Source organism: Lepidothrix coronata, unplaced genomic scaffold (genome assembly GCF_001604755.1).
Source record: "Lepidothrix coronata isolate B3197 unplaced genomic scaffold, Lepidothrix_coronata-1.0 Scaffold23, whole genome shotgun sequence".
In the NCBI taxonomy this organism is placed as follows: Eukaryota; Metazoa; Chordata; class Aves; order Passeriformes; family Pipridae; genus Lepidothrix; species Lepidothrix coronata.
This window is the reverse complement of record NW_016690203.1, coordinates 4,743,405-4,765,300: the sequence shown is the minus strand read 5'-3', so window position 1 is coordinate 4,765,300 and position 21,896 is coordinate 4,743,405. Positions and strand designations below refer to the sequence as shown.

The 21,896-nt window shown below is 39.9% G+C and overlaps 1 protein-coding gene across 3 annotated transcripts in view; it reads right to left on the bottom strand.

The window, feature by feature from the left end:
- Positions 1 to 11,511: 11,511 nt before the first annotated feature.
- RNF182 (ring finger protein 182) overlaps positions 11,512 to 21,896 on the bottom strand; it is a 32,112-nt gene continuing 21,727 nt past the window's right edge. For 2 of the 3 annotated variants that reach the window (XM_017808414.1, XM_017808416.1), the window contains 2 exons: positions 21,655 to 21,734; positions 11,512 to 16,184 (listed from right to left, as the gene is read on the bottom strand). In XM_017808414.1, coding sequence (XP_017663903.1) covers positions 15,240 to 15,977 — 738 coding nt within the window. In that variant the 5' untranslated portion in view covers positions 15,978 to 16,184; positions 21,655 to 21,734 and the 3' untranslated portion in view covers positions 11,512 to 15,239. Of the gene's footprint in view, positions 16,185 to 17,634; positions 17,847 to 21,654; positions 21,735 to 21,896 lie in introns of all 3 variants that reach the window. The other variant, XM_017808415.1, reaches the window with a different exon arrangement.

Sequence of the window (21,896 nt, the reverse complement as noted above, 5' to 3'; positions counted from 1 at the left end):
GCTTTTAATACTGCTGCCCAATGCACAGTAGCATTTTGCCTGAGAGAAGTGGCAGGGCATGAGGACTATTAAGTAAAGTCATTTAGAACGATAAAACCAGTGCTCAACAGGGAGCATCTTTGCTGCAGGAGGACTCACTTGTGAAGACTCACAGGACCCAAATCTGTCTCCACCTCCTTTCCTTTTCTCTTTGCAGTTTCAGGGCTGGCTGGCTGGACAGCATAGGCTGATGTGTTGGCAGCAGAGTGAAAACCTTCTACTGTGTACATGAATTGCTGTTTGAGATCAGGCCATGAAAGAGGAATATCTAAGTAAGACAGATGCCGTGGCACTGGGCAGTGGGAAGTTTTCAGAGAGGATCATGCAGTTACAGTGCTGCCCTCATCAATTAACTGCCTCAGCTTGTACAGTACAACTCACTGATCCTAAATTGCATCATTTTGCATCGCAGCATTTGTACACATGTATTGCTGCATCGTGCTGTGGCTTTTGTGCTTGATGTTTTCCATCGCTTCTGGCTCAGAGATTGCCCCATTCTGGTGGGCAATGACTTGGCTTCAGCCTCAGTTGTTGTTTTCTGATGCACGTGGGGAGGAAGATGTCAGTGCTTGGGAAATCTCCTTAAGTCATCATGGGTCTGTGCCAATACAGTAGGTTCCCTCAGTAAATCTTAATTACCTCTCTGTTGCCTTCCCAGATATATTATCTTGAATATTGGATGTCTAGATTTACCATTCCTGCACCCTGTGTTTTGTGACAGCTGGAATTTTATCCAAGACCAGTTTGTTGAGGTTCATTTTTCAGCACCATGGAAGTTTTAGGTAGGAGCAGGACTCACCTGTGTGACAGGCAGAGCCTCCCTTGCACCTCCTTCTGGGATACTTCTGGGATCTAACAACGCATCTTCTCATCCACTTTCTTCATCCTTCACCATTTGCTGCTGCAGCTGGAAGATGCATTTCTTTGACTGCAGCATCTTTAAAATTACGATAATCTTATATGTCATGTTTATGTTTTAAGAGCATGCTGTTATGTTTTAATTTTCACACATCAGATGTATCAGGCATCTGATAGGTTCATTCCCCCACCCAGAGTTAAGGAAGGAGAAACCCCTATCAGTAACCTCAGTAACATCAGGCACTTCACATACTGCTGGAAGGCACATCTTGGTGTGGTGCTATGCCTGACAGCAGGAGGAACTTGAGGAAGCTGCATGTCCCTCCCCTGATCTGGGGAGCATTTCCCCATTTGGAAGCCCTGCAATGATGGGGACCAGAGTGGTTTTGGTACCAATATCTGTACTCTTGATACACTAGTTTTAATTTTTGTTCTCTCCATGTTAGCCTGCAGCATTCTCTGAAAGACTTCATGCTGTAACAGAGCTCAGATAGATCACTGGCCCTACCTGTGTCTCTGCTCATTGAACATGAGCTATCATCTCTGGTTTGCAATTAAGATGCTGTAGTGGGACTAACAGGACGGAGCTTTGGGCACACTGAGTTACTGAAGCTTTTGCCAGCTTGAAAAATTCAAAGGTGAAGTTGTACAGCAAAGCAACTGGAAAAAAATACTCATGAAAGTCTCTTTCAACAGTCGTGTGTTAAGCAAACTATGTAAAGTTAAAAGAAAAAATTGCATACCTGGAGTATTTTTAACTTATTGTTTGCTATATGCAATAGATAAGTTATTAATTCAAAAGAATTTCAAATATTTTAATGACACTGCTTGGATCTGCTGTTTTTCCTTTCCTCTAATCCTTCCAGTATTTGATGGTGGAAATAGAGGATTTAGTTGTGACTTGCCTGCAGATAAGGTATTATCACTATTTTTTACACAAGAACATTAGTTATTGGGATGTCCAGGGGCAGGGAGAAACACTCACTGGCCACTGTAAAGACTGAGCAGTATTCCCTGTGCAAAAAATAATAGATCCATAGATCAAGAAGAGTTTTGCTCACATCAGGAACTTAAAAGAAGCAAATACATTGCATCCTTATGAATATATTATTTTCAAACCAACCACATCTGCCCTCACTGTGTCCTTTAATGTTGAGACTCTGCATGGTGGCTTTAAATTGCTCTTAAAATGCAATTTTCACATGCTTGTTTGTTTTGACTGATTTCTTAATACAATATAAAGTACTTGCCAGAAACAATCCTTCTCTGTCAGACAAAAGCACCAAAGTAAACATTCCTTGACTTGTGCTTGGCAGCTATTGAAAAAAACCTGTGCCAATAGGAAATGTCTTTTATTGCTGTTTTACTGAAACAATTGGTTATTAAATGAATCTTAGGTGATTCAGAGGCATGCAACTCCTACAGTTTTTTCTATCAGATTTTTCCATTTATGCTTTTATCTTCACCTTGGAATTTTCCCTTTACCATAACAAATGTGGAATTTTTCAATCATTCAAGGGACAAAACATGGTGGGAGCACTGGGTAGCCCTGCATCTACCTTCAAGCATACAAGTGGCTTAATCAGGGGAACCACAGAGAGCTGAGTAATCACTTATTCCCTGCTCCTACCCACTCCACCTTGAAAAATGTAAGCATAAACATACCTTTTTTCCCCCTTCTTCCTGGTATTTCTTCCATCCTTTCTGATAGGTCTGAGACAGCTTAAGCAGGATCTTTAGCCTAGCAAAACCTCATCTGACATGCCTGACTGTAAAGCCTTTGTAACACCTAAAAAGTAGTCCAAAGACACAGTGTAGCTCTGTTTATGTTGGAGCAAACTGAACCCCGAAAGAAAGATCTTTATTACACATATTCGCTACAATTTATCATATTTTGCAGAGGGATATACAGACTACAGGGTGAGGGGAATGCATGGAACTTTTCCATCATACAACTACAGATTGTTCAAACTATTCAAACTCTTCATGAACCAAATTGCAACATACTTGTTACTATCAGTTAACTGACCAATATATAGTACCAAAATGGAGCTACTATAAACAGTCCATAAACAGTCTTTTGGCTTCAGAATTGCTTCTCGTCTCAGGCATACTTGGCACGGTCTCACTTTGGCGGAGTTAGCAGTTCTTTTTGTCTCTAGCTCAGGCTTCAGGGTCTCTTGCTGAATTCCATGGTTATCTCTGAGGCCCCTCGCTGGACAGTTATCTCTGGGGCTTTTCGCTGAACACCTGCTCCTGCTCCTACAAGCCTCCAAGCTAACCAGTGACCATCTCATTTTTCCTTGCCCCATTTTACCTGTCACTGGCATTAATTTTACAAGCCATTTTCTCACAGACAGGCTTTCCTTAAGGAAGACTGATGCAGAAAAAGTCTTTCTGGAAGACTGATGCATAAAGAGTCTTGACAGAAGACTTTTCAGCTCAGGATCAGGGTTGACTTTACATTAGCCTCCACCTCCCAGTTTTGCCTCCCTACCACGCAGCCTTCCTTGCATCCACATATCACTGTTTGGACTGTGCGGACCCCTACTCCCGCTCCCCACTTCCCTTTGGTTCCCCACAGATGCTGCCCTACTCTTTCCAAGTAGTGAAGCGCTGGAGAAAAAGCATTCACGTTACCCTGTTTGCTCTGCCTGGGTTTAGAAACCAACACTGACCAGCATGAGAGGAGGTTTGAGGGAGTTTTTCATGTAGTCTGGAGGTGTGCTCACAAGGAAGAGTAGTGCTTGCAGCACAGGCTGCTGGGACAGCCATCTGCAGAGATGACATGGGATGCATATCTCGCTCTTCTCACTTTACCATGTCCAGAAACCTGAGGCCTCCATATGTGTCAAAATTGCAATGATTTTTTTCTCTAAAAATAATCATTCACATTTCAGATAAATTTTCCCCAATTTTACACAATCTTAAACAAATGTAAAATTTACACACCAATGTTTGGGCATTGTAAGCATTTGTGCCACACACCACCCCAATGTTTTTAACTGATTGCAATCCACACTGTTAGTATTGCACGCATCTACTATCCCTCCACTGCAGAGCATCATCAAGGAGATATCAACTTAAAGAAGTAAATAAGCATCAAATTATTTTCAGGAAACAACGATCTCTGTGCAGTGCTCTGCAAGCAGGGAAAGGCAAAGTCTAAATTAACTCTTTCAAGTATTATGTTTGAATTAGTTGGTCAGGTCTAAGTATAGCATTTCATGTAGTTGGGCTCAGTGCCTTGTGCAGAGCAGAAGGAAACACAGAAAAGCAACACAAGAAGTCAGATGGAGGGAGCAAAACATGGCTGCAATGTTTCCTTATGACACCTAGCAGTGAGGCAGGCTGGGGTGGCACAGGGAGCTGGGAGAGGACAGGGAAGAAGATGCCTTCCTGGCATCTCGGACAGGAAGAGCTGTGTGCTTAGTGCCAGGTGTATACAGGCCACGTGGGAAAGGATGGGAGAAAGTGCTGGAGTTGCCAATGCCTGAGTGCAACTGCCCTGCAGCTTTACTAGTCGTGCAGCATGGAAGAAAAAGCTGCTCAGACAATGGAAGTTAGTGCTATACCACCAGAGCACAGCACTGCAGCAGGGAGAATACTTCACACAACATAAGCCACCTGTACCAGGTAAACACACGCAGCGCTGGGAATGAAATGCACCATTCCTCTTCATGTTAATGGGAACAAGGGCTTCTTCCCTTGCTGCTGTGTAAAAAGCACACCCTGTGATACCCACAAGGCTCTTCCTCCCAGTTCTCCCTTTGAAGCCAGCTCAGTTTGCTCTGTAGGATTTCCCAGAGGAGTCTGGGCACCACATAGTTCAGCTATAAGCCCTTGGTCAAGGAGACAGTCATGATTCATGTTTCAGACAAGCAGGCGCAGCTGGCAGGTAACATCTTTCAGGAAGCATCTCTAAATGTCGTCATTGTTCCAGGCCTGGGAGACAGTCTTCCCAGTCCTCCCCACCCGGTTGCCATGGGGACATACAACCAGGTGATGTTGAGGTACGTTTCCCTGCTACTACCAGAGGCTCAGTCCCAGGTCAAAACACCAACACCTCCAGCAAAACTAACCATCAAATAATTTGCCTTTTGAACAATGTGTCAATGACAAGAGGAATGGGTTTTCATCCCGTTGCGATGCATAAGCAGTTCCTGATATTTTCTGTGTTTGGGTAGGGGAAGAGCTGGCTTTTAGCTCTAACATATCAAGAATATGAGTCTAAGCTTCATTTATTTTCCTCTTTGGAGGTTCCAGCAATGCTGGCTAATGTTAAAAGTTCGGCAGTTTGAATATTTAACAATGCGGCCTATTTTCCCATTTTTTATTTATTTGTTTACTGCTTTTGTCGGTACCGTTCAATAAGGAAACCAAGAACTTCTGAGCAAAGATCACATTCTCTCTCATTTCTTAATGTACTGCACTTGATTTCCTAAACCTATGCATCAGGTTGTGTTGTGAAAAAACAGGGGAAATATCTGAAATTCTGTGGTGGTAAAAATAAAGCCAAAAACACACTTCATGTCTGAATCTGCCACGGACCAAAACAAATGCCCAAATTTTAATTTGAGCTTTTATTTCTACACTAGAAAGAGGGATAGCTAGTATACCGCCATCTTTTTCCAAGGATGGTTTACTCTCAGCTAAGAGTGGGATTAGCCCACAACCCAGGGTCCAAATACCTGGAAGCTGAGGCTCTGAATATCAGAAAGCTTATCAGTTCTGGGCTATCCCTCAGTTTAACAGAGAGAAAAGGAAGCAAAGTGTGGCAGGTGAAGTTTTGCAGTTTAAAAAATAAAGAAGCACTGCATGAGTTTTATATCTAACCATCACTAAACCAAAGTCTCATCCATTCAAAATGCAAATTACATCAGTGGTCACATACTGGATAATGTGAATAAATCTTCTTATTCTGCCCACTACTACTAAGATCACATACTACGCTCCTGGGAGTTGTGCTCCTATATGGTCCAGCTGTACCTGAAGCCAGCAGAATAACACAACATACTTACTCCCTCTAGTCCTGCTAAAAGAGGGAATAATTCGTACCAGGGGAGTGTGTGTTTGCCAAGCAGGTGCATTTCCCTGTGCACATGTGTGTGCAAATCACATTCCCATCCCCTGTGACCAGATTCTACTGACACCTCTCTGATAACATGGGTGATGGCCTGCAGCTTGCAGCCTTCAGAAGCAGCAAACACTAGTGGACTCAGGTTTTAGAGATGCCTGTACTAAGGGATTCCAGGCAAGAACATCCTTCTCTAAACCAGGAATCAGCCCTGTGTTTTTAAAAACAGTCATTTGGCAAGGTCAGAAAATGTAGGAATCCAATGCAAAATACATGCTCCAAAGGACTTTCTGGATGCTACCTGGAATGCTCCCTCATACATGTTCCTGTCATTTTATCTTAAAAATACATGGTTGAGTGATCATCTAGAAATCTGCCTAGCTTCCGTTTTTTTTTTCGCAATCTTCCTTTACACAAAATACTTTACATTCTCATGCAATAAACAGAAATATTTTGTCTTACTGCGTTAAAACACTGTGAAATATACTCACCTTCACATACTCACCTTCAGTCTATTTTTTAAAATTCCAATGAGTAACAGGAATGAAATCTGAAAGACTAAGGCATTAAGAAATATGCTTATCATGAGAAATCTTTACTGAAAAATTAAATTTTTATTGAGTCAAACAATTGCTTTTACATTAGTACTTCGTTATTTCAGATAGGAATAGTTATACTTTTGCCATTTGCTACCACGTTATAGTTTCCTTGTCTGCAAGATTATATTTCATCGTTCCACTCCTGAAATAAAAACAAACAAAATGAAGACCCCACACTGTGACTTTTCTTCATAGACCTAAAAAAGACAGCTACAGAAGGCAAAGTTACAGCAGCCAAACTCCTCTCATAAAACTCATGTTACATTTGGTAAGCCTCAAGCTCATCTGGAATTTGAAATCAGTGGATTTTTGGTGGCAAAGTAAAGCAATATATGATTAGATATTCTGGGAGTTTTCTTCAGCTTGTTGGACCAAGAATTTCACACTACAATGTGTTCATAATTTGCTGGAACATACACACATATTTTTCACATTCTACCTGTCTTTGCGCATTATTTCTACAATGTCTTGTCTTGTCAAGTTATATACAGCTATTTGTCCTGTCTACCCAAGCCATATTGTGTGATCAAGCCTCTTTCTCCAATTTCTAATTTTTTTTTAAAACCCCTTTTCTTCCCCCCAATTTTTAGAACCTACTTCTGAAATCTCATTATCTACCTGCATTATTCATACAGCCTCACTGACCTGCTTTTATTATTTTCTTGCATTACCAAAACAAACAAAAAAAGCTATCAAAGATTTGCGGCTGATCCTGGAAGGACCAAAAAAGTTTCAGCCACAGAATTTTATTCTTCACTGAGAGAAAATGAGCCCTATCCAGTTTTAATGCAATAATAATGTTTTCTTGGAGTCACTCAGTTTTTCTAACTAAAAGCAGGAACAAAGGTGGAACAGTGATGTCCTCCAGAGGCTGCAAGGAGCCTTCCGTGGAGCCCAGGACAGCAAGCTCCTGAGCCCCCTGCTTGCATCTGGTAAGGCAGAAAATGAAGGCAGAAACTCCCAACTTCTGTCCTACCTGTATGGCAGTATGAAGGACCCTACCCTCTAAACAGCATTATTATTGTTATTATTATTGTTTATTTTATCTGACAGCATCTCCTCTTCTTGGAATGAAGAAAGGAGAACATGAAAAAGGCCACAAGTCTTGAGGAAATAAAAGATTAAGTACAAGACATTTTTTAAAAAAAGTATTCTTGCAATAAAAAGGCTGTAGTTTGGGATGGCTGCAGCAAGTGGGTGAGGTAGGCGCACTACTATGGCAGAGAGAGAAGGCATTTTACAGCACTTGCTGATGAGTAGCTGCTCAGTCCAGCAATATCAGGCCCTGTGCTTAATAGAGCTAAAATCTGCACAGTCTATGCCAAGATTAAATTAAATATTTTCCTGGAATCTACTGTCTCCTGCACCCATGTGAATTGGAAAATTTAAGCAGAAAGATTAGAAATGCACAGGATAAATACATGTTAGGAAGTTTATCAATACACATCCATATAATGTATGATATATAAAGTAACAATAATCAAGTGTAACACCTCAGATGAGCCATCAGGAACAATATCAACGACAAAGTGATTTCTGCGGTCATGGCAGTACAGATTTCCTACATGGTCACATGAATTTTTAACAAATTACACTAATTAGAACCTATTTCTGAGTGCTTCGTCTCACCTTAAAGTAAAAAAGAAGCAGCAGCAGAAAAGGTTGAGGCAGGTGCAATGGCTGGTGTTGAGCACAGAAAGCCTGCTGCCTAAGGAGAGATCAAAAAGACTTGGATCTTCAGCTTGGACAAGAGACAGCCAAGGAGAAGTATGAGGGATAAAATCATGAAGTTCTAAGGGGTGTAGAGGAAACAATCTGCCATCATATCTCAGAACTGCTTTTCCTATCGGAAAAAGTGGGGGACATATAGCAAGTGTCTTACGAGTTTTCAAGACAAAGCAGACCTTTTCCACAAAGCATATAATTAAATTGTGGGACTCTGTGCTGTGGGACTTTTTAGATGCCAAGACTATAAATGGGTTAAAAACAACAGTTAAAAGAATTAACAGAAATCCATGGGCAAGAATCAAACCCACAGATAGACACACCCTCCATCTCAAGAGATCTCCAACTGCAGATTGCTATAAATTAGGAGGTATATGAAAGCTCACCATGCATGTGGGCTGTTCATGTACTTTTTTACATGCACCCACTACAGCTCTTAGATTAGAGGGACCCAGTGGACCTTCCACCTGACTCAGGGTCAGCATAAAGCATAGTATGACTTTTTTAAAGTAAGTATCTTGCAAAACCATATAAAATCCATTTGTCCACCTAGGATTTCCTTAGTCACACTGCTCCTTCTTGTCCTTTGAGACAGGCAGAGGATTATCTAATATGTTGTAATTAAATCAGAAATGCACAGTTTCTGTTGTCAAGACATGAGTCACTTTTTCATGCACAGATCCGATTCCAGTGACGCAGTTGCAAAGGCATCTTTTCAAACTCTTTAACGTTGGATTGAATTTTTTTCTGAGCTAAGCTGTCAGCAAAAACTGCTGAGCAGTGAGTGGCAATCAATTCAGCCTTGTCTCTCAACAAGTTAAGAGTTTTGACATAGTGCTGTTCTCACACAGAGGCTTGCTTATGAAAATGACATTTAAAAGCTTTTTTTAAAAGCATACTTTTATAAAATCATCCACTTTTAGAAAGAAAATGTCTAAAGAAGTAGGCTGTTTGCCTCAGCACCTCTTGAAATTTCAGTAATATTGCCATGCATGCACTTGAGAAGATGCATTTCTTCAGTTTGACTTGACATTTTTCACTCCCTAATGTAGAAAGAGCCAGGACTTGCCAGGAAATATGTCTACTGGTATATGGCACACCATCTCAGTGAAGTATTAGCTGTTCAGCAACTGGTTGCTTATCCCTTGTGTTACTTGAACAACAAGGATTATGAACTAGTCAGCTACAGTATGAAATGGATAAATACGATACATTTCCCAGATCTTATAAAAGTTAAAACAGTGGGTAGAGAATAAAGGGTTTACATTATGCAGAAGAAAAAACTGGTATCAGTATGAAGCAAACATTTCCTAACAAAGAAGCCTATTAAACGGCTAAAAAGTCCCTTGTGGGAAGAAGTGGAGGCCTCATCACTTGACATATTTAAAAACAGACTAGACAAAGCATTCATCTCTACAGGGACAGAGGAAATGGATAAAATTACTTATTAGGCTTTTTTCTACCCATCTCTGATTTCTATGATTTAATACATTTTTTAAAATGCAAACCACATTACACAAGCAAAAGGCTGAAAAACAATAAAACAGTTTTTAATTGTAGTGTTGCCCAGCACAATGAAACTTGATTTAAAATTAAATTTATGCTAGCAATTCAGACTGCAAGATGACTTCTCTTTGTTTAAGGTCTAGCACTGAAAGCTTTGCTACTGGCACACATGCCTCTAAAAAGATGATTTAGCATCCCCAGACTGGGGATATGTTCTTTGTGCCAGAACTCTTTATAAACTGTGACGGTTCAACTTTTGACAAGGGTAGCTGATGCAAAAGGCAGAATGGTGCTTTAGAGAAAAGCAGTGGAATACGGGGTTTGTGCCTAAGGTCTGGCAGACTTATCAACTCCCTCAGGAATCTCCAGCACTAAATATTTACTGATGTCACTCAAAGCATGACATCTAATCTGCTATCATGAAAATAAAAATAGACTCTCAGAACAGTTTCTTTCTATCACTTTGAATATATTAAAATTATTTCAAAATTTGCAGGGTTTTTTCCCCACTTTTTTTTATTTTTTTAATCTTTGAAGGCACTGCTCTATTTAAAATAAAGTGCACTGTCTTGCTCTGTAGAAATATGAAGAAATATGGAAAAAACCAACCCTGACAAACCTAAGGATAGTCAAAATGACCCTGTTTAAGAGCGTAACACTGTGGACCTTTCACTCCACCCACCATCCACACAGGAAGATGAAATCATGATGTAGAACTCCTGAAGAAGAAATCACAATGCACAACTGAAGTGAACTGTCCCAGAGGTAACGCTGGGGTGGGTGTTGAATCATAGCGGTCCTCAGGCCTCCCACTATTTTTGAACCAGCCAAGACAAGGCAGGATGTAGCCACATGTTTTCCTTGCCTTGACGTCAAAACTATTTTACCAAAATGCTGCCATTTCCCCTCTGCACCCTGTTCACTCTTGCATCCCGGCTGCAATTTACCATCTTTTCAGTATTAGTCTTGTTGTGCTAGACTGGGCTGCAAACTCAGTGCAGTAGAAAATATTACTTCATTTCAAAATACTGTTTACCCACAGTTCAATGTAGTCTTGTCCCAGAAGAGGGGGCAGAAAAGTAAGGGGAACAGTGAATTTAATCTATCCCTAGAACCAGCTAGAATTAAGAAAAACAATGGTCCAGTACCTGAATGACAAGGACCTCCCTCAGAAATATCATCCACCTTCCTGTGAACCTCCTCCATTCCTTTTCCTCTGGTTGAAATGATGTGTGGTCATTTAGCTGGAAAGCTGTGTTTTCCTGTACTGTGCTTATCTGTTTGGCTGTGGCCTGCCAGACTTATCTGTACCTTCAGGTAATAAAGTCCATTTGGAACAGTGTCTATCTGTGGATATATTGTAAAAAGCTGGCAACTCTGAAGTTTGCAGATGGTGTTATCAGGACAAGCATTTGCCTATTTTAAACAACTTCCTCATGAGGGGAAGAGGAGGGGCAGATACTGGTCTCTTCTCTGTGGTGAATAGTGACAGAACCTGAGGAAATGGCCTGAAGCTGTGGCAGGGAAGGTTTAGGTTAGATGTTAGAAAAAGGTTTTTCACCCAGAGGGCCCTGAACAGGCTCCCCAGGGAAGTGGTCACAGCACCAAGCCTGACAGAGTTCAAGAAACATTTGGATGATACTCTCAGGCACATGCCATGACTCTTGGGGATGGTCCTGTGCAGGGACAGGAGTTGGACTTGTTGATCGTTGTGGGTCCTTTCCAACCCATCATATTCTGTGATTCTGTGAAGTGGTTTATATTAGCATGTAGAGTTTTGTGGGCATATAATTGATATAGTAGGACAAACTCCCAATGCAGCTAAATCAAATACATCAGCCCTTATTTTGGGAGTACGCCCAAATCTAAGGATGTCTTTAAATTAGAATAAAGTTCAATACTTTGCAATTTGGAAAGTAAAACCACTCAACTGTAATTTTAATTACCAAATGAATTTTAAACCCCAGAAGAGTCAGTTTGAAAAACAATAAACTGTTTGCAGCAGCTGTACCCCAAAATCCTTATTTAAAACACAGCCCCTTTGTCCAGGCATAGACCCATCTCTGCTTTGCACAGCTTCTCAGCCACAGCACAACACCAGTCCCACATCCTATTTAATTGTCCTTTAGGCTCTTGGGCTCAGGCCACACTGGCAGAGCGTCATCCCCCACTGAGTCTCGCTCAGAGGATGGTCCAGCTCAGAACATCCTTCCTATGTTGTGTCCAGCAGCTGCTACTGCATCATCCTGCCCCAGCCCTCAGGGGATATCACTATATCACACTGTAAATGAGCAGCTGGTGAGGATGCAGTCTGCATCCATAGGATAAGCAGGAATTAAAAAAAAAAATAAAAATCTCATTTGGACAAAATTAATCCTGTAGTAATGAATTTATAATACTTTTTACCCGGTTGAGTCATATGTCTGGTCATAGCAGGAATAAATCCCACTGAAAGGGAATTGCTTGGGTGTGCAGGCAGTATTTTACAACCACAGGAGTCATTACTTTCCAGGAAGAGAAAAATAGTCAGAGAAAGAGAAGGAAAAGCAGGCAGCCAAGTATGCCAGACTTGATTTTAGCCCCCTTTACATTGATTTCATCAGAGTAATTCCACTGCAGAGGACACAAGAGTTTTCAGTTCTAACTCTTAAGGATGGTAGAGAATAAAAATAAGAGAAGAGTAATATCTGAAGTTCCTCTAGTCTCACAGCAAATATCTTCTCCACAAATAATTGAGATTTACCTCCCAGCAATTCTTAATGGCCATACTGTAAGTCATATAGGTATTTTACGACACCAAAGCTGTAATAATGTGCTCTGGGTGAGCGGCAGAATAGCTATACAATCAATATGTTTTTGCACGCTTGCATTTTTGATTGGGTTAGTATTGCAGCACAGCCTAAAACAGCAGTATAAATTTAATGGGCTGGCAGTCTTAAAAGTAGGGAAGTATAATAACAGGTGTATTTATTTTTGCTGTGATATGTAACTGATACCACTGCATCAGCCTAATCTTGCTGAGATTAGGCTCTCTTTTAAAACAGAAAAGAAAATACCTGGTACTGGACCTAAGATAAACTTAGTCAGATGAAAATCAAAAGGAAAAGACAACAGGTAGCACTGTAGAACATGTTGTGCAAAGGTAATACATATATATCACACATTTGCAAAACCTACTTCCTCTATCAGTCAGCCCTTTATTAGAGACACTGTATTCAGACAAATTGAACAAATCCTAAAACATGTAAATCCCTAACACTACAAATACATCTTTTCCCAAAGTTATGAAGTACTATAAAACCACATAGGTTTCTTTTTTTCTTGCTTTTTGACATGATTGTTGTTGGATACTTAAAATTTATGAGTTCATAGATGAGTCCAACCTTGCAGTATACCAGAACTGGAGATGATACCTCTTCTAACTACATGTGCTTTACCACAGACGTTAAAAACAATTACTTAGGAATAGTTATTTCTAGGAATTCTGAAAATATTTTAGTTATAATTATTGTCATTACAGAAAAGTCTGAAACATTTCCTTTAATCATTCAATACACAGCTCCATAACCCCAAACACTTGAAAACTATAACTTTGCTATGTTTTCTTCTTACATATGTGTCTATATGTACATACACACACATATATACGCACTATTAGAAACTGAGTGTCAAGAAAAGCAGAACCTTTACATTTCCTTATTTTTCTCTATGTTTGCAATAGGAATATAACTGTAGATACCACTTTTGCCATCTACAAAAATTGGACCAGCTTAATTTCAGATCCTCTTGACAGACACAACAACCACTTAGGCTCTGCTTTTCCCACTGTCATTTTTCATTCTTACCAAAGTCTGTTAGCTCTAAGAGTATATTTTTGGGTCATACATTCAGTTTTCATGCAACAAACCCATCTCCCTTTTACACTGCCCCGAAATGACTAAATCTTGTGCCTAAAACCAGGCTTGCACTGCTCAACTCCGTTTCAGCTTTTACTCTGCTGTGCACAGGAAAACCAGTTTGCAGTTGTGGCATTGACTAGACCTAGTTATACACATAAACATTAAATATTACTTATTTTTGTGCTCTTCCAGTAGTTCAAAAAGTAGCCTAAACCATGCAACATATAAGCACGCCTTACAGGGCCTGGGTCTATTTGCGGAATGATAAATTATCAGTAATTCCTCTGAGCCCCACTAATCAAGGCATTCTAATTGCCACATCTAGAATGCCATCAACTGACAATGGTGACAGAGGGAGTTCAGAATATTAAACATTTTGAAGAACTATGCCTTAAACAGAAACCTTCCTGAAGTCATAGTATCTCCTCAAATTGCTCATTCTGTGAACTCAGAAAGAGAAAAAAAATGAACAAAAAAACCAGTTAATCATTTCAGAACTTTTTTCCAATTTGTATTAGTGATTAAAGATCCATTTCCTAATGGTTGGGAATAAAAGTCTATCTTGAGAGCTGAAGTCACATAAGTCAAATTCTCCAGCATAACTACCACAGAGTACATGTGCATGAGGTTGTTCATTTGTTAGGAGGACTAGTGGCTTGGAAATGTGGGGTGGTGGTGGAAATGCTGGAAGGGAGGGTAAGCACAACAGAACATATCTAGAGAAGTCTGCAGAGCTCTGAACTCTCAAAGGGAAGCCCTAAGGTGTATGTACACTGAAATAAGTGCACCTGGAGAACAGCAAATATGTGGCTGGGTCCCTGGGAGTACTCACTAGCAGGAATATTTCACAGTGAGCTGCAACTGTGTGATAAGAAAAATAGGCTTCCTTTTGGGGAAAGTGTTCTGGAGACATGTTTTTAGATGGTAAAAAAAGATTCCTCATTTTGCAGAATATGGCGAGATCATAACCATTGGCCTCCTACATGTATTTTTGCTGTAACGAGAACTTAAAAAAGCAATGGTAGCTTGTCTTATTCTTCATTTAATATTAACTAACAAAGTGATTTAATTTGTTTTAAGCAACAATGGATGATAAACAACAGATATTCCAAAGCATGAGATGCTTTGGGTGAAGACATGCAGTACTTGGACCTGGAAGGTGCCTGTTACATTAATTTCTTTTAGGTGGATCCTGCAGCCTGGACTGACTTGATGAAGCCAATAGAAAGCAAAGGGCTACTCATTTGAACAGTGGCAGCAGTAGGCGGCACCAAGTTTGGCAATTTTGCTTTATCCCTTTCTAAAACTTGGCCTTTGAAAATCAACATGTAAATTTTATTTCCAATTTTTAGCTCAAAAAAAAGCTCTGGGTAGGGGGAATCAAATTCAGTAGGGGAAAAAAAAGGACCATATAACTAGGGCTACTGCTTCCATTTAGTGGGATGGACAACAATAAGAATAAATAAGAATACAAAGACAAGATAAATCAACTATGCTACACATCTGGTAATACATCTTATTTTACTATATTTGTTATCAAGATGACATGCAGTCTAGAACTTCATGGCAAACACACTGGCAAAAGCCATAAATCATGAGAATAACAAGGCTCGAAGGAACAAGGCTTACAAAGACAACCCCAAGGGTAACTTTCTTAGATACCAGTAAATAAATCCCTAAAGGCAAGGAACTAAAGTACAGCAAACCTAGCAACCACACTAGCACCCGAATTGAGGTCTGGAAGAGCAAGGATGTGCAGTTCCACACTGTCCAGTTGTGGGACACAGATGCAACAGAGTCAAAACTTGTAGGCCTGTAAAATTCCACCACGGGGGTTGAGTTCAGAGTCTGGGGACTTTCTCTTTGTACTTCCATGATTGTTATAACCAGGCAATTAGAAGAGGTGTGAGAAGGGCTAACTAGAGATGCCAGCCTTTTGGGAGTCAGCAACAGTTCCGTTGGGTTGTCTGGTAGGCACTTCTTTCCCTTTCCCCCGCAAGCTAAATTTAGAAGGATATTGTTGTCATCAGGAAGACTACTAACCTCATCATCTGGCAGGCATGTTTCAAACCTGCAAAATGGGCACACTATGACTCCTTGTGGGGAATCACCAAAGTCTATGATCTTGCAAAGGCATTTGGCACATACTCTGTGACAACACTCCAGTACTTTTGGTTTTCTCTGTCGCAAGTTATAGCGGTTGTAACATATCTTGCACTCAAGCTCATCTGAGCTCTGGGTCTCCAGGGACTCCTCTGGTAGCTGAGTGGTCATTTCTTCAGATGGTTTTTAGACTTGCAGAAAGAGAAGTCAAGGGATGAAGAGGTCAGTCAGTCTTGTCTTAGAACTTTTTCCTATCACACATCTCAAACAGGAAAAAAGGAGATGACATCATTGAAAAGCATCAGTAGGCATCATCCATTTTCAACTTCTGCTAGAGATTGTGCACTGCATGTCCTTTAATCCAAGCCAAGCACCCATCTGAAAAAAACAAAGTGGAATTTTTGGGGAAGGCAAAGGAAAAAGCAGGAAAGGAAAAGGTAAGGGGAAAGGAAAAGGAAAAGGGAGAAAGAGAGGGAGAAGGCGAGGGAGAGGGAGAGGCAAAGGGACAGTTTTAGCAGGTGAAATATACAAGTTTTACTTTTTACAAGATCAGCTTTCTTTGCTAAAAGTACCTCTAAGGTAGTTTTTTCCTGTGGCATATGGGGCCTATATAACAGTCATGCTGATAAAATGGCATCATGCTGCACAGATTTGTTTTAGACTTGTAGCTCTGACTGGCTCAGCCCATGAATTTCTCAGCAGAAGATGCAATCTGATCACTGACCTGTGACAGTTTGTTTAAATTCTGGTTTCCTAAGGAAATGAGACCCGACTCCTGGAGCTTTTGGTCTTTCCTGGTAACTTGTGAACCCGCTGACCAATTTCAAACAAATCAGCAGAGGGGCCACAGTACTGAAGATAATTAAGTTTCTGAAAGGAAATGAACACTGGCAATTGGGTAGAGGAGAGATATTTATGATAACTACCATTTTATCCTGGGGGGTAATGGCCAGCCAGCAAACCCCTCTCTCTGCTCTGAACGGGCAACATGCTGTCTGTTGCTCAGCCAGAGAGGAGTTAAACCCAGGGGGAAACCGGTGATATTCTGGGGAAATAAAGAGTTTGTGGGAGTGGAGTAGGTATGAAAGAGGGCTGGGGTTATTGCAAAGAATTATGTGGGGACCTAGGTAAAATTTGGAAAAGATCAGGCTTTATTAATTTTTCTGCTTGTGGAACAGCTCATTTTCTCCACCCAGCTGTGGGACACGTGATTACAAAAATGAGTGTTCTTTAGCTTGCAACAAATGTCTCCTTGGATATGTGGCTGCTAGGGTGAAAGCTAACGTGTCTCTCAAGGGCATTTGCCAGATGCACTGGTTTTCGAGTGTTTCATGACTGTGACAGCTGTTTCACACCTCAGCTGAGGAGAGGTCTGTGGTACACTTGCAGTGCTGCATGCCCACTCTGCACAGCAGTTTTGCTACCACACCCATCAGCTGCCCTTAAACAAATGTCATATTTCGTAATCATGCATTTTCATGACTTCAGGAAACAGTCCTTGTATTATATACACGAAATTAATCAGGAGTATATACTCTGGAGATCAAAAATCACCAGCATTTAAAAAAGCAGCTCTATCTGACAGAAGACAAAAACTTGCTCGAGATTCAGGCATATCACAGCATTGCATTTTACATGCTTTCAAACTCATGTCTTCAGTGCTAGAGTAGCAGGGAACTTGCCACAGTCAAATGATGGGGTCAGCACTTGTGTCTAGCTGCCTTTTGCATCATCAATAAATATCACACACACTGAATATGAAAAAGTTGCCTCTTTCAATAAACTTATTTCTTGACTATGCATTTCAGTAAATGTCTGATTCCTTTACCTTTTCCTTGGGAAGTTTTTACTCACTCCTAGCATTCAGATCTTTGTCCTTTTTTTTTTTTTTTGAGGTCAATGCAGGAAGCAATTCTTTTAAGCAGTGTGATCCTTCCATCAATACATTTTACCTGCCAACCATCAGGTACAGTAAAGTCTCTTTCATGGGCCTCTTCTTCTTACTGTCTTTAAGTATTTTCTGTTCTCTCTCTTAACTTTCTGTAAATCCATCAGAGGATGGAAAGACATAACAGAGAAGGATATATAACTTCTATAAGCAACATAATTTCTAAAACTCATTTCCTGGATTTTAAAACAAAGATGTAAACATCAGACAATCCAGTAACAAAAAACCCATGACAACATAGTGAACAAACCCCACATATTTCTGTAAGAATTGTTAAGAGACATGGCCCCCTCCCCATTCAATTATCTCAATATCCCTGCCTCTTCCAACTTATTTCTTTAGTGGCCTAAATGTTTTCATCTCTATCTGACTGTTGTTTTTATTATTTGTACTGTGACTACATTTGTGGTGTGTTCCATTAGGCAAGGCAAACACAAGACCAACCATCCACAGCATTCAAAGTGTACAAGCTAAACATCATCTAAGACACCAAAAGAACATCTTCTACAGAATTTATAACCTATCCTTTATCCTTTGTTACACTGTATGCTTCCCTGTTAATTTCTACTCCTCTTTTTATTTCATTCCAAATATCATCTTCTAGATGACTTTTAGGTAGATATAAATGTCATGAGATGCTAACTTTCCAAAGGATAAAGAAACCACAAAATGGACCAAAAAAAGTGAAATGCCAGCCTACAGGAAGGCAAAGCACTGCTGAAAAATTAAGAAGCTAAACAAAAAAGCAATCGTTTTTAACTTTTACCTCTTGAATATCATTTATCTTCTATACCTGAGGTGAATTAGGATTATTAACAAGCTAAGGCTGGCAAACATTGTCCTATGATATAAGACTAGATTCACGATAAACCAAAAATCTTCCAGAAAATGGGTCTGCTGCTTATCGAAAATTATGACCTTTCTCTGAAAACTCCCAACTTGAAAAATCTTTGCATTTTAGTGTTTATCTTTCTAATGAATATGACAAGCTTTTCACAAAAACCAGCCTGCTTTCCAACCAATTCTATTTGGACATGGATCACTTCCCTCTGAATCAGCTTTAAAACTGAATGTGTTTTCCTATATGGCTCCTATAAGTGCCAAAATTTAGCATTAAAACAAGGAGTAGCAAGTCCCTGGGACTAGCAGTGCCCCAGGTGCTAAACTGGGATTATTAGCTCCATGTCCAGAGCACAATGATCCTCCTATTGTAGTTTCTGTCATGAACTAGTCTACAAATTATTTTCAGACTTTTTTTCTTTAATGTTCTGTACCAGACGCTTCACAGAGTCTCTACAAAACATATCCATCAATAATAAAACATCATTGATTATTTTTTCTTTGGTTAACTTTAGATGTTGTATTTCTCCTTATGTGTCCTAGTGTGAACACTGCTTACTACTATGGGTTATTTAAACGTCTTTTCCTTTGAAAATTAAAATTCAATCACCAGTTCTTATTAATGCTCTTCATACATTTTTTACCTTCTCAGCTCTGTGGTGGTTTTAGATGCTTCTCTGAGTTTTTTGCTTTTCTGATTTCTTACAGAATTTTTTTATTTTTCCTTCTCAACACCCACTTTCCTGCTCTTTTTTTTTCTCTGCTGGGAACTGACACCTTTTTGAATTTAAATAATGCTGCCCTTCTGTTAAATACACCACATACCCTAAAAAGTTCTCTGATCAGAGACTTATTCAAAATATAAGGAAACTGAGGATTTTATAGAAATCTGACTTCAAATTATCCTTATTTCTTGAGGAAATGAAATGTTTCTTCAGAAATATGGCCAGCTGTGTCTTCAAGCAAATTCTACTCTATGTGAAAGATTTTCTAGCTTTTCTTTTGCATGCCTCCCAGGTGGGTATTCACTGGAAGCAGGCAGAATAAGAAATTAAAGAATGGAATAGCTTAACTGCTGTCCCTCTGAATCCTGTTCCCTCACCAAAAAGGTGACAATTCACATACTTCTCCTTGCTGTGTGTTGAAACCAATACTACACAGAAAAAAAAAGTGATTGTGTCTATATGTTCATGTTTTGTCCTCCTCTTCGGAACATGTTTTTTATGATGCCATGAAAAGGTATGTCCCTATTACATGCTCCAATACTCCACTAATATTTGGGCTATTTTAAATACTGGACTACAACTTGCATGTAGTTGCAACTTCTTTCTGACCTTGACATCCAGGGGGCAGTCAAGTAAAAAGTCCTGAGTGCAAGTCCTATGATAAGCCTAACCTCTTTCTCTTCAACTAAAAAATTGCTAGTGATTGGAGGTCAAAGTGAGGTCCCATGTCTATTTTGAAAACACTGAGTTTATTTTTATTAATTCTGTTGTTAGTTTAAACCACTCCTTATGTCCAGTTTTCCACCTGAACTTATTTTAGATAGACTTATCTCACCTGCCAACAGACACAGGTTGTAGCCAGGGAAACTTCAATTAGAGACTAGAAAAAAAAATATTTCACAAGGTGTTCAAACACTGGAACAGGTGTCAAGATAGGTAGAAATGAAATCTTCAACCTTACAGATATTGAAAACTTCAGTGGATACAACCCTGGTCAGGCCAGTCTACCTTGGAATTTTGCCCTGCTGTGAGCAAAGGAAACAGGATTTTTGCAGAGATTCCTTCTAACCCAAATTATTCTATGATTTACTGCTTTGGTATCCTGAAGTCACTCTATGTGATCTGTTTGAGAAGCTTACTGAGTAAGGAATCAGGCTGACATTTGTCTGTATAGCTAAACACTGCTCCTAGATACTAGTTCTTTCATTTAATATATGAATTCATTTTTACAAGCAAGCCTAGAGACCTTCTCATATTTTGTCTTCCACAGAACCTATCTAATGAGATCAACGCAATCCAATTGCAGAACTTCTCATTCCCGTGTCTAATATGTAGCACATAGCAGCTTTCTGAACAAAATATTAACTACTAGACACGTACAATGATGACAGCATCCACTGCAGTTAATTCAAGAACAAGCACATCTGTTACACTACGACAAGCACTTGTCTTTTGTAAGAGTCCTGACTAAGCACTGCAGGAGTGAATCCATCATTCCCATCGCTGCTTAAGCTCTGACTCCCTCTCTTCCCCTTCCCGTACCTTACAAACTTCTCTACCTGAACATTTTACTAAAAAGGTAAAAAAGCTGAAGCCAGAGAGGCATCTTCTGGATGGCAGAAGATCACCAGCAGTCCTCACAGTGCTCCAGTTGACTGCTGGAGGGCTGTCCCAGAAGCAGAGGGAATATCCTCCCTTGAGAGCAAGAGGAGGTGACCCACAGGACGAGACAGAATAAATAACAGCAAGCTCTTATGTGTGGTCCCAGGTATGGCCAGACAGAGTGCACAGGACTACATCAGCCCAAACAGGCCACTGGCCATTGATCAGTTTTCTACAAATTACTGCTCTGCAACTGCAGGCTTTCTTCCCAGGCATGGAAAGAAAGGTGAATGGGCTCTGCAACATGTTATGGCCCTTCTTTGCACTAATCTATCAAACACTGTGTAGACAAAGTGTTCATGAGAGACCAGAAGCAATTACTTGTAGATGAAACTCTCAATATTGGAGCTCAGTCATTCTGACAAGGCAAAGTAAATGGGAAATTTGTGCTTCTCCTCCCTAATGAGAGATCATCTTTGCCTAGTTCATCAGACCAACCTTTTATCATTCATTTCTTGCAGTACTTTTTTTTCAGGGAATTTGTCAATATTTCACATATAACCTAAAATGAATATATGAGGTCAGCAAGGAACTTCCATAAGATATCATCCATGGAGCCAACCAACATGCAGCATTTTCAAAGGTTTTAAAAGTTTCCTCTAAATGCAAACCAAGCATATTTAGGAAATATGAGAAGGGAAGTAGAGAGAAAAATAGATACAGAGAAACTTACTTTCCAAGAAAAACAACTTCTTCCTAAGGTTCACTTGAGAGCACACAAGAAAAGCCTATTCTTCTCCACATGGGCAAGAACTAGTGAAAAGGAGGGAAACAAAATTAGTAAAGCAGGAATACAGCTGGGAGATTTTTCAGTCTGTTTTCTCTGAAAGAGAGGAAGTAGTCCAACTTCTCTAGTTTGGATAGAAATACCCATATGTTAAGATTTTCATTTAGAGAAATATACTGGGTAAATCC